This window comes from Phalaenopsis equestris, unplaced genomic scaffold, assembly GCF_001263595.1.
Source record: "Phalaenopsis equestris unplaced genomic scaffold, ASM126359v1 Scaffold000255, whole genome shotgun sequence".
NCBI classification, from domain to species: domain Eukaryota; kingdom Viridiplantae; phylum Streptophyta; class Magnoliopsida; order Asparagales; family Orchidaceae; genus Phalaenopsis; species Phalaenopsis equestris.
The window spans coordinates 966,304-979,212 of record NW_018164697.1 but is presented as its reverse complement, the minus strand read 5'-3'; the positions used below and the strand labels follow the sequence as shown (position 1 = coordinate 979,212).

The following is a 12,909-nucleotide window of genomic DNA, read 5'->3' as shown; positions in this document are numbered from 1 at the left end:
AAATGTTAGACGTGTAAATACATTAGAATTATTTGCTGGAGGGAGGGAGTTTTTTTAAGCAGAAATAATATAAAAATAGTTATATGTTTTATAAATTGAATTAAATATTAGAAAAACAAGTAAATATTTGAAATAAAAAAAAAATAAATAAGGGTAATTTCTCCGCTAAAGTTGATTTTTTTTTTTTTTTTTTTTTTTTTCGAGGCTCGAGGCAATGATGATAACAGTTGTACAACAAAGATAGGGGCTTAAACGAGTTAAGGAGCTCAATCCATCCTCAGCTGTATGTCACCTCCCAAAAGAGCCCTAATGGATGGTGGGCAGCCCAGGACTTAAATACTGCTCTTCGGCCCTACACCTAGCCAATGTGGGACTATTTGTCTGTGACATTCTTGTAGCACGTGCTCGAGCTTTAATTAAGTCCGAGTTGGAGCTTAAGTCTGCTAGTTCAAAATGGCTTATGAGTCCACTTATTTATTGTAAAAGAAAGAAAATAATATTTATTTGAGCCTGTGTTGTAATAAAATGATGAAAATAATGAGTGATAAGGAGATAAATAATAAGAAATCACTTGATTTAAAATATAAATACTTTTCTTTCAAATATTTTTAATAATTTAAAGACAAATTTTGAAATATTTTATATTAATATTTCTTTTAAAATGAGTCAGCTCACGAGCTGGCGAGTCAAGTTGGGGGCTGGCTTGAGCATGACTTGTTAGCTCATCAATCTCAACTCACGAGCCACTTATCGAGCTGAGCCTAACTGGCTCACAAGTAGGTTTGGCTCACTTACACCCTTAACTACAAAATGGCCATCGAACACGTACAACATATCTCTCAACAATTTGATCATGTTGCCATAAAATATGAATTTACCTCTTAACCATTTTACTTTAATCCCTTGTGATCATCTTCTAAACTTGGTTTTGAACTTGGATGATACCAAAGTTAACACAAACGATAATAAACAAATAAATATTGTTGCTGAAAAGACAATAAACATTTACAAAAAAACACATTGAAAGAGAAAATAACAACATAAACCACACATAAACTCACAATAGGGTATATCGATGGTGGTGGTGGTGGTGGTGGTGGTTGTTGGAGGTCCAGAATGGTGGCAGCAATGTTGGAAGTGGGGGATGTAGTGCAAGTGGGCGGTCCAACTAGGAAATAGTGGATATTGACCGTCTGGGACGACAATAAGTGGATAGGTGGGATGGACAGCGGAGAAACAACCATCAGAGGCAGGTATGGGTGACTAGAATAGCAACTAGGCTACGAGGATGGTGTTTCAGGTGGATGAGATTGCAGATATGTGGTAATTAGGTGGTGTAATAGGCCCGGGAAAGCGACTAGGTGATAGGGAAGTGGTTCAGGAGGGCTTGAATGGCAACCAAATAGCCCAAAACCACTATTCGGAGCTACGAAAGCGAGCGGGATTAATGATGACAACGGCGGTGAATGCGTGGGACTCAAAACAACAAAAGGATGGTTGTCCAGAGGCTGCTGCGGTGAGGAGGATAACTGGGAAATGAGAAACTACGTGAAAAAGGGCTGTTGTCGGGGAGCTGCAACGAGGAGGGATGCATTGTAGCGAAATGGGAGGGATGTAGAGGAGTTGGGAAATGATAAACATCACCTCAGGAAAGAGATAAAGCTGAAGCATCACTCAACCCTTAGAGTAAAATCACCATCTCGAAATGAGATGCAATCAGAGCACCACTCGATCTTGGATATAGCCCCTAGGCGGAAAAATAGTGGACACCGACGGCTGTCCTTATAGGAACACAATAAAAACTGTAATCAATACCATAGTACAACACAAATATAGGAAACAATTAGAAATGAATGAGAGGAAACGAGGAAACTTACTAAAATTGGAAAGGAATGAAAAACATAGTCGCTTGGCTTGGCTTTTTTGCTTTTCAAGCGAGTCAGGCGAGCAAGCGCACGGTCAGGTTCACTGGAACCCACTTTTGCCTCTGTAGTGAGAGATGCTCACAACATCAAAGCTTAAGTATTATATTACATAACTTCTTGTAGTAAAATGGCAAAATATCATCAATTTCATTTTGATTGGCAAGAATAGAATTGATGAGGTCATTTCTTAAAAAAAAATGATTTTATCAATTTCCTAATGATTAGATCATGTCATATGCAAATATATATTTGTTTTTATTTTGATAAGTGACAATTTTACAAATATTATAAATTATGATGACTTGTGTGAATTATCCAAAATTATTTCGCCCCTTAAAACTCAATTCTATTTTCAAATTCAAATTTTATTCCCCCGTAAAACTTAATTTATTTATTCCTAAGCCTCAAAATATATCCTTATAACGAAAAATTTTTCTGTGGACTTCTGACGTAGCTCTACGTGCGGCGCAGGGTATTCCTGAGTTATTTTCAGGTTATTTCTGGGTTATTTTCAATAATCCCGAAATAACCCAAAAATAAAGATTGCAGTTTATTTTTGGGTTATTTCGGGATTATTGAAAATAACCCAGAAATAACCTGAAAATAACTCAGGAATACCCTGCGCCGCACGTAGAGCTACGTCAGAAGTCCACAGAAAAATTTTTCGTTATAAGGATATATTTTGAGGCTTAGGAATAAATAAATTAAGTTTTACGGGGGAATAAAATTAAAAATATTAAAAAAAAACAACGAGCCTTCACAATTCCTGACAAAACCAAACGCCAAGTTGTCACTCCTAAGCTGCATTTACCGTCGGGGCACTGGTGACAGTGTAATTCCATTTAAAATATTATAAATTAATAAACAAAAAAAAGAAGATTTACATATATACCACTAAAATCATATGTATTTACATATCTAACACCTAAACTTTTATTTTTTACATGCATGCCACCCTACCTATTCATGAAAAAGCTAAAATAGAGGTATTGTTAATATGACGTGAAAGATTTAGGTGGTATAAATGTAAACAAGCAAAATTTAGATGTGAGATATGTAAATACATAGCAATTGGGTGGTATGTATGTAAAAGTCCTAATAAAAAATTATATGACATGATCTATTTAAATCTAGAAAGAACAATGGCTTGCTGCATCTCTATCTGGAGAGGAATTAGGTGCCATGGAAGAAGCCACAATTCAACCTGCTTCCCCAAAAATGCAGAAATATGATTTGGACCCAGCAGAAGGGTGGCAAGGTAAATATTTATCTCAAATTTATTTCAAAAATCTTAGTTTATTTTCTTTTCCTATGATTTATTATGTGCATTTTTAATTTCTACTAATTATAATTAGCTAATATTAGAAATTATTTATAAGCCTTCAAATTATAGATTACTTCACTAATATGTTGATAGTGTTGAAGAGTTCATTTCTGGTTATTATTTACTTGTTTGCATTTTGATTAAGTTATATTTATTTGCAATTATGACCTTTAACTTGTATCATATAACAATGAATGCATCTTTCTTCAATGAAAACACACACAAAGTTGCATGAAGCTATCATTAATGTCAATCCTTTTTCACTTCCATAAATCATATATTTCAATATTAGAACAAAGGAAAGATCATTTACATACATGACGCCCAATTCCTATGTATTTATATATCTAACACAGAAACTTTAGTTTTTTTACATTTATACCCCAAATCTTTTATATCACCTAAAAAAGCACATATATCATATCATATTGGAGCACAGTTGATGCGCGTCTTATGTGTCCAATGTATATATATATATACTTCAATTGTGCTTCAATATGATATGATATGATAGATATACTAGGAAAATTTACAAACATACCACTTAATTCCGATAAATTTACATACCAAACATCTAAACTTCCCTTTTAGATACATGCCACCTTATGATGCATAAAAATGTGTATTTCACTTTTTAAACATTGAAATAGTCTATTTTTTATGTGATAAGAAAAATTTGGGTGGTATAAATGCAAAGAGTAAAGTTTAGGTGCCTGATATGTAAATATATCAGAATTGGGTGTTATGTATGTAAATGCCACCATGCACTACAGAAAGCTCATATCAAATACTATCACATAATCATTATTATTTCAATAATGTACCATTTGCAAAACTTATTGACGGAAAAACTGAATTAATTTTCAAAATAACCCATCAAATGTGCCAATTTGCAGTTGAAGAGAATGACCATCCCATTGAGCAGGTGAGACTAACTGTGGACCCAACAGACAATCCAACACTCACAGTGCTAACTTGGCGTGCATGGGTGCTTGGTGTAATATCATGTGTTATACTATCCTTTGCAAACACATTCTTTGGGTACAGAACAAATCAGCTGTTTATCAGTTCAGTTTGTATTCAGATTATAACTCTACCTATAGGAAGGTTTCTGGCGAAATCTATTCCGAAAAGAGATGTAAAAGTACCTTTTACAAATTGGTCCTTTTCGCTCAATCCGGGTCCGTTTTCGATGAAGGAGCACTGCCTCATCACCATCTTCGCCGGAGCGGGCTCTGGCGGTGCGGCCGCCATCGGAATAATAACGATTGTTAAGGCTTTCTATCATAGAAAGATTCATCCCATGGCCGCCTTCCTGTTAGTACATAGCACACAGGTGAGAAATGCAATTATAAAAGTTTAAAGTTTTGATTTAAGAAAAGTGTTAAAATAGTCCCCTGGCTCTTTACATTGAGTACTATTAGTTCCTAAAATTTAAAGAATTGTCAATTTAATCCTCATAATCTTTTAATATGGACTGAAACAGTCTCCACAGAGGACTATTTTAATTCCATTTTAAAGAGTTTGGGGATTAATTTGATACTTCTATAGCCTTTGAAACTAAAATAGCCTATGTAAATGGTAAGGGGGGTATTTTGGCCTTTTACTTGATATTAACAAAGAAATAGAGAGATAATTATTATGCGAGTTTAATAAATATTACATCAATGTTTTTTAATGGAAGATATACATATAGATACCACACAATTCCTAAATATTTACCGATCTAACACCTAAACTTTAACTTTTACATATATGTCAGCATACATGTAAATGAAAAGATATATTTTACATTTGTGATATGAAAGATTTGGATAATATAAATGTAAACAAGTAAAGTTTAGTTGGTAGATATGCAAATACATAAGAATTGGGTGGTATAGAAGTAAATGCCACTATTTTTATCATTTTTTTCCTAATTTTTCATTATTTTAATCATTTTATTATAGGAGGGGTAGTGTAAATGAAATTAGACAAAAACCAAATTAGTATAATGCAATCACACCTTCTTTAGAGTTTTGATTAAACTTCATGCTTCAAACATGGCAGTTGCTTGGCTATAGCTGGGCTGGTATTTTCCGAAAGTACTTGGTCGATTCTCCATATATGTGGTGGCCATCAAACCTTGTTCAAGTCTCCCTCTTCAAGTAATTTCAACTCCAATTTAATTCATTTTTTACCACAACAATTATCAAAACTGAATATTTATTCCATGCTCATATTTTACTTCCTTTACCAGAGCACTGCATCTTAAAGAGAAGAGAAAGAAGGGAGGGCTAACAAGGTTTCAGTTCTTCATCATAGTCTTCACTGGAAGCTTTGCTTACTATGCCATCCCAGGCTTCCTCTTCCCTGCCGTCTCCAGCATCTCCGTTCTCTGCTTAGTATATAAAAACTCCATCATCATGCAGCAGATTGGATCCGGACTCAACGGGATGGGCGTCGGATCCTTCGGTCTCGATTGGTCAACCGTCGCCGGCTTCCTTGGCAGCCCGTTGGCCACGCCAGCAATGGCAATCATCAATATAATGATAAGCTTCGCCTTAATTGTTTACGTTCTTCTTCCGCTCGCATATTGGACGAACATTTACAATGCTAAGCGCTTCCCCTTGATCTCTGCTAACGTCTACGACGCTTTCGGCCAACCATACAACACGACACGAATAATAAATAGTAACAGCTTCACTCTAAATATTCAGCAAGAAGAGGATTATAGCAAGCTGAACATGACCGCCGCATTTACTTTGGTTTATTGCATGAGCTTCGCTACCCTAACGGCGACAATCACGCATGTTGCTCTCCATAATGGAAAGTAAGTAAATAGTGAAGTGCCAAAATAGTCTCTTGATTGTTTACATGGGTGGGCTATGCTAATCCCAAAGTCTATAAAAGGTTCAAATTAGTCCCCGGATTATTTAAATTGGGATTGAAATAGTCCTCAGTGGAGATTATTTCAACCCATATTAAAACTATCTAAAGACTAAATTGGCATTTTATAGACACTAGGACTAAAATGGCCTCCTACAAAAAGTCAAGGGACTATTTTGACAAATTTCTCATAAGTAAATATTATGAATGAGACTGCTTATCTTACGCTTTGTTTAAGGGAACATAAGGTGGGATTTTAAATTTTCAGGGATATATGGAAGATGTGGAAAAATTCGAAAGAATATGCGAAGGAGAAGATAGAGGATGTTCATACTAGATTGATGAAGAGAAATTATGAGCCGGTGCCTCAATGGTGGTTTATTGTTCTCTTGGTTGTCATAATTGGACTCTCCTTGTTCACTTGCTTAGGATTTGATAGACAACTACAGCTTCCATGGTGGGGGGTATTATTGGCTGCTTCCATGGCTATGTTATTCACATTACCTATTGGAGTAATCGTGGCAACGACAAATCAGGTAATTATTAAGTGAAATTAATATATATATATATATATAGAAGAATAATTACATACATATTACTCGAAACATTGCTATTTACAAATCAAGCACCTAAGTGATTTTTTGAACTACCTAAGTGATGTATTTACACATGTCATGATCAAATCATTGAGAATTTGATAAAAATGAAAGATATGATTTGGGCTTCTATCATGAATTTTGATATTTGAGTGAGAATTTGAAAAAATGAATGAAAGAGGGTGCTATATTTGTAAATAGCAATGTTTCAAGTGTTATGTACGTAATTGCATCTTTTTTATTTAAAATTTAAGTTTTGAGGCACATAGTAATACAAGAGGGATCAGGTCCCAATACCTTGACATCTACTATCTTTACCAACTAAACTACTTGGCAGCACCACCACCACCACCAACAACAAGCCTTTATCCCACTTGAATTTTTTTTCTCCATTGTGTCTTATTGAGTGTCATATTTTTATTTAATTCTAATAAATTAAGATCATACCAATATTTTTAGGTCTATCTCTGCCTTTCTTAACATAAGTCGAATCTAAAACATTTACTCTCCTAATTAAATCAACAGATGGTCAACGTATAATGTGACCAAACCATCTAAGATGATTCTCTCTAATCTTGTCTACCACTGAAGCTACCACCGATGCATTCCTACACTTCAACCGAACAACTTGAATTCTACTAATAACAACTCCATCTATATCACCATCACTTTGAACAATAGACCCAAGATATCTAAACTGATTAAACATTTTAATAATTTGATCACCCATAGTTACAAATTTGCCACTATATCTACTACTATTAAAATTACATTCCATGTATTCAGTCTTAGATCTACTCAAGCAAAGACCCTTAGAATCCAATGCAAACCTCCTTAAATTAAGTTTTTTTTTTAACTCTTTCTCTAATCTTATCCACAAGAAGTATATCATCAGCGAAAAGCATACACCAAGATATATCCTCCAGTAAATGTCCAGTAAGAGCATCCATAATTAAAGCAAAAATATATGAGCTTAAAGCCGATCCTAATGTAATCCAAGTGAAATTGGAAAATACTTGGTCAATCCTCTTTCTATTCAAACACAAGTAACAGATCTAGCATACATATCTTTAATGACTTGAATAAAAGTAATATCGACACCTTTCTTTTCTAAGACTCTCCAAACAATTTCTCTTGGAGCCTTATCATAAGTTTTTTCTAAATCAATAAAAATCAAATGTAGATCATCCTTAGTCTTTCTGTACTTCTCCATCAAACCTCTCAATAAATGTATAGCTTTGATAGTAGACTTGACGGGCATAAATCCAAACTGATTATGAGAAATTTTTGTATAACATATTAACCTATGTTCAATTACTCTCTCCCATAATTTTAATGTATGCCACACTAACTTAATTCCTCTATAATTTGCACACTGTTGTGCATCCCCTTTATTCTGAAAAATGGGGACCGAATACTCTTCCTCTAATTCTCAAACATTTTTAGTTTTTAAAATAATATTAAAGAGCTTGGTAAGTCATGAAACTCCCAAATCTCCTACCACGCTGTATTTTACTCAGAAATCTTAAAACTAAGGGGGAAAGTAATATGATATGTAGAATAAAATGCTTATATATTTCTTTGATAACTCAAACTGTGAATAAAAAAAGTGAAAATTCTAAATATTAGTATGCATTCTATGTTAACTTTTCATTATTAAATAATTATTATGCAGGCACCTGGGATTAATGTTCTTTCTGAGTACATTGTCGGCCTACTGTTACCTGGAAAGCCTCTAGCAAATGTGACATTCAAGATGTACGGCACAATAAGTCTGGGACAGGCACTCACACTTTTAAGCGATTTAAATCTGGGACACTACATGAAAATACCCCCAAAGGCAATGTTTTTCACACAGGTATTTAAGCTAATGGAAGCTATTGATATTATTTTAACTGTCAGCATTGATATTATTTCATTTATAAGATAAACATTGAGAAATTCTTAAAATTGAAAAAGGGCTGAAATAATTTTATTATGAATTGTACTTAAAAATGCAAACTACAATTTTGAACTACAATTTAGCTGCCCAGTGTTAAATACAAAGACTTCCTTCACCATGTTTTTTGTCATGAAAAATTTAAGGTAAAAATTTTCATTGAGAAAATAATTCAGTAAAATATGATGAGAAAACAATCTCAATTAATCATCTAAACTTTGTTTCATATAAAACTTTACATAGAAATTTATTAAAATAACTTTAAAATATGAAGGGGCATTTACATACATAACACTTAATTCTAATGTATTATATATCGAACACCTAAAATTTACTTTTTTACATTAATACCGCCTAAATCTTTCATATCACATCAAAAATACCTTCATTTTAACTTCTAAAGGGTGAAATTCAACTTTTCATGCACAGATAATGTGATAGGTACGTAATAATTGAAGTATAAGTGTTATACATGCAAATACATAAGAAGTGAGTGGTATGCAAGTGGATCTTTCAACTAATGAAGTCACCTAACATCTCTATATTTTTGGTGGTTAAAATCACAGTTTACAGGTAGTGTGATAGCGGCTACTGTTTCCTATGGAACAGCGTGGCTGCTTCTCGACACTGTGGAGGATATATGCGACCCAAGTAAACTTCCACCAGGAAGCCCATGGACTTGCCCTGGCAGCGACGTCTTCTATAATGCCTCCATTATTTGGGGCCTTGTTGGCCCAATGAGAATGTTTGGAAAATTTGGGCACTACTCAGCCTTAAATTTCTTCTTCCTCATAGGTTTATTGTTACCAATTCCATTTTGGCTTCTTGCGAAAACCTACCCTCAAAATAAGTTTTTCAGATCTATCCACATACCCTTACTCATCTCAGGTGGAGCTGCGGTTCCACCAGTACACTCAGTGAACTTTAACATGTGGGGCGCGGTTGGAATTTTTTTCAATTATTATATTTACAGGAGGTATAAGAACTGGTGGGCAAGGCACACATATGTTATGTCAGCTGCTTTAGATGCTGGAGTAGCCTTCATGGGAATACTCATATATTTTGTATTACAATCACATAACATCTTTGGAATTGGTTGGTGGGGGGGTGTTGCGCAAGATCATTGCCCGCTTGCAAGTTGTCCTACCGCTCCTGGTGTTGTAATTGAAAATTGTCCTATAATTCAATAAAAATATCAAGGGTTGCCCTTGAGATCGGAATTTACATCAATGCTTGTCTTTATTGCCATTTGATGTTTCAAAATTGGAAGATCTGCATACCTAGCACACAATTCTTATTTATATACATATCTCACACCTAAACTTTCATATTTATGTATATAGGACTTTGGAGTGTTAAACATATGCATGAAAAGGTAGATTTCACTTTTAAAAAGTGATAATAGTGCTATTTTTCATATGCATGAAAAGGTAGATTTCACTTTAAAAAAGTGATAATAGTGCTATTTTTAATGTAATATTAAAAATTTGAATGATATGCGTGTAAATATGAAAGTTTGTGTGATATATGTAAATACATAAGAACTGTGTGCTATCTATGTAAATGGTGTCTACACCCAAAACTGTTCTCCTAATGAGCAAGATCTACATTGTTTCCTTCATGCTATAATAAGATTGTCCTATATTTTTTTCTAAGTTTAAGAAGTAATGTCATTAAATAATAACTAAGTTCTAAAGCACCATAGCTCTTGCATTTACTTCAACAAGATCTTTCTCATCAGGAGTATATTCACAAAATAGATCCTCAACTGAAATTTCATCAAAAATCTATGACGGGTATGTATATCCCATTTCAGCCGAGTTTGGCACATCCATGTTATTGGATTGCAAATATTAACATTTTAGACTCATAGAAGCCAAACGGAATGTTGTAAAATAATGGAAGATTGGTGATGCAAAATCCTTAGTATGATTATTCTTTTTTAAATGCAAAAAAAATCTGTTAACATTGAAGATGTCAACATCTCTAGTTCATTCTAAAGTAAATCTTGTCCTAAGAACAATTGATCCTAGTGAACATCCAATCTTCTTCTCATTTTTCCATTTAGTCTTAGAGATAATGGTCACGGCAAAACAACACTCTACCATTACCTAAGACTCATAAAAATATTTAGTGATTGTCAACCAAATAATCCTATCATACAGTCAAACCTTATTTGGAGGGCTTAAGAATATTGGACCCATGAATGTGTTAGCCATAACTGGTCACTGGAGTAGGCGTGAATCAATGAAATTTGAAAAATTTTATTTTTTAATAATTTGAGCATAACAAATCTTTGAAAAAAGATCAATTATTTATTGATAAATAAGCTAAGCTCAATTAATCCTATGTTCGGTCAAGGTCAACCTTTGACAATGAAAGATCAAAATTGATTTATTTAGTAAAACATGAACCTAAGAAGGCTTGATCCATTCAATTATCTTAACCAATGAGTTCTAAACATAATGTAAAATTTCCTTAGGCTAGTGGAGACTATTATATTCCTATATACCCTATAAGGTGGCCAATTAGTTAGTGAAAAACAAGGTTAACCCTCATAGACTCTAAAAGGGTTATTTTGATCGATTCAAACACCCAACAAGTTGAATAACTTAAATGGACCCTAAAGGAGCAATAAGGTGTCTTAACGTAAAACACATTCAGATTAGGGCATTTAATCCATCATTTGTATCAATTTAATCTGATTGGACCAATTCTATCCGAATGAAATAAAAAGAGTCAAATAAATCAGACTGACCTTAAACAACAAATTGATTCAATTAATTCAACATAGAACTTCCCTAGGGTGGTAGTGGCATTACCAACCCATGGTTAACCAAGTTTGACCAACTTTGGTCAAATGGGTCAACATAACTCATTTTAATTTTGTTTAATTAAATTAAACCCTTAAACATAGAACTCTCTTAGGATGTTAGAAAATTAGCCCAAAGTGGTTGAATCATTTGATTTTTTTTGGGACAGCTAAGCTAAATGGGTCAACAAGACACATTTCAACTAAACTTAGATTTAATGGGTTTAAACCCATTTATAAATAGAATAGATTATAGGGATTAATTTCTTTAATTACTCAACAACCTAAATTAATTCCATAGAATCTTTATTTAATACATGGTTAACCCAATTTAACATAGGTTAAATAGTAACTAAAGATAAACCTTAGTACATTTGGCCAGTATGATTCCTCCACCTACCATATGCTGAGCAATTCTTCAAATCACTCTTAACACAATTCCTTCACCGTTGATTTTCTTCGATCAGGCCAGATGGTACTAGGAGAAGACCTTTAACCATGGTTTTTCATGATTAAAGGATCGTTTAATGGCACTTTAAAGAGGAAACTACCCCCGCTGCCAAAAAAAAAAAAAAGGAGAATTCCAGCTATCCCAAGTCTTCATTCACTCACCAGACTCCCCTAATCCAAGCCAAGCCACTTAAGGCATCTCAGCCCCCATTAACGGTGTAGCTAAGCTCGAGCTTTGCTCGTCCCAGAGATCCAGCCAACGCCAGGCAAATTTCAGAGAGGGCAAGTACAATCTTTAAACCCTAGTTCAACCATAAGCATGCTATTGTTTTCTCTTATAATTCCCAGTAAGCTACATCCTTTTAAACGGCACGCAGAGCATAAAAAATTTCTCTGCTCTATCAATCAAATCGTGAAAAAACATTCAAATATATAAAAATTTATGAATCTTCCAGTCAGAATAGGAATAATCTTAAAATCTGTAGCACACTAATCAGCGCAGTTCTACGATCCTGCATTCATAGCAGTTGCATTTTTTTTTTTTCTTTCAATAAGGAACAAAAAACAGTTTAGGACTTCACCTCGATTGCAATCACCTCCTTCATATCTTCATTTTGTTCTTGTTTCCCCCACCTCTGGACCTTAGGGAAGTGCAGTTCAGTTCTTCTTCTCCAAAGTTGAGATTCCCACAATTCCACTTCTATCTTCTCCTTCTCCGCGTTCGATTGCTTTGATCAGAGAACGGAGTACTGGCTGTGTGGCTGAGTAGAGACCGTGAGCGGGCGGGCGCTTCTATCTTCTCCTTCTCCTCGTTCGATTGCTTTGACCGGAGAACGGAGTACTAGCTGTGTGGCTGAGTAGAGACCGTGAGCGCTCGGGGCGGGGCGGGGCGGGGAGCAGGCTGAAGTGTGCGCGGGCTCGAAGGGGGTGGATTGAGGGGATAAACGAATATGTAATTATCTGCAATAATAAACATGGTTTGTGGTTTTACCATG

General features: G+C 34.5%; 2 protein-coding genes across 3 annotated transcripts; one reads left to right on the top strand and one right to left on the bottom strand.

Moving 5' to 3' along the window:
• Positions 1-1,141: 1,141 nt before the first annotated feature.
• On the bottom strand, positions 1,142-12,689 carry LOC110024353. Of its 2 annotated transcripts, none has more exons than XM_020724265.1 (4): positions 12,496-12,689; positions 4,398-4,564; positions 1,878-1,987; positions 1,142-1,781 (listed from the first exon to the last, which is right to left on the bottom strand). In XM_020724265.1, exons 2-4 carry the CDS (start codon positions 4,501-4,503, stop codon positions 1,671-1,673), a joined length of 327 nt encoding a protein of 108 aa, XP_020579924.1. In that variant the 5' UTR covers positions 4,504-4,564; positions 12,496-12,689; the 3' UTR covers positions 1,142-1,670. The 2 variants fall into 2 exon arrangements, with proteins under 2 accessions (XP_020579924.1, XP_020579925.1); XM_020724266.1 differs by lacking the exon at positions 12,496-12,689 and adding an exon at positions 5,255-5,481.
• LOC110024363 (oligopeptide transporter 1-like) lies at positions 5,454-9,969 on the top strand (the record flags this gene model as incomplete). The annotated part of the gene is made up of 4 exons (XM_020724283.1): positions 5,454-6,061; positions 6,386-6,653; positions 8,389-8,571; positions 9,219-9,969. Coding segments are annotated over 4 exons (1,683 nt in total), but the record flags the coding sequence as incomplete, so codon positions are not given.
• Positions 12,690-12,909: the final 220 nt, after the last annotated feature.

Excerpts from the sequence above, each read along its gene's own strand:
- LOC110024353 (XM_020724265.1), bottom strand. The coding sequence starts at position 4,503 with ATGGCGGCCGCACCGCCAGAGCCCGCTCCGGCGAAGATGGTGATGAGG. Across the intron at positions 1,988-4,397 it reads AAAGGACCAATTTGTAAAAG|AGGCAAAAGTGGGTTCCAGT; the intron begins GTACTTTTACAT and ends CTCTCACTACAG. Across the intron at positions 1,782-1,877 it reads TTCATTCCTTTCCAATTTTA|GACAGCCGTCGGTGTCCACT; the intron begins GTAAGTTTCCTC and ends TGTTCCTATAAG.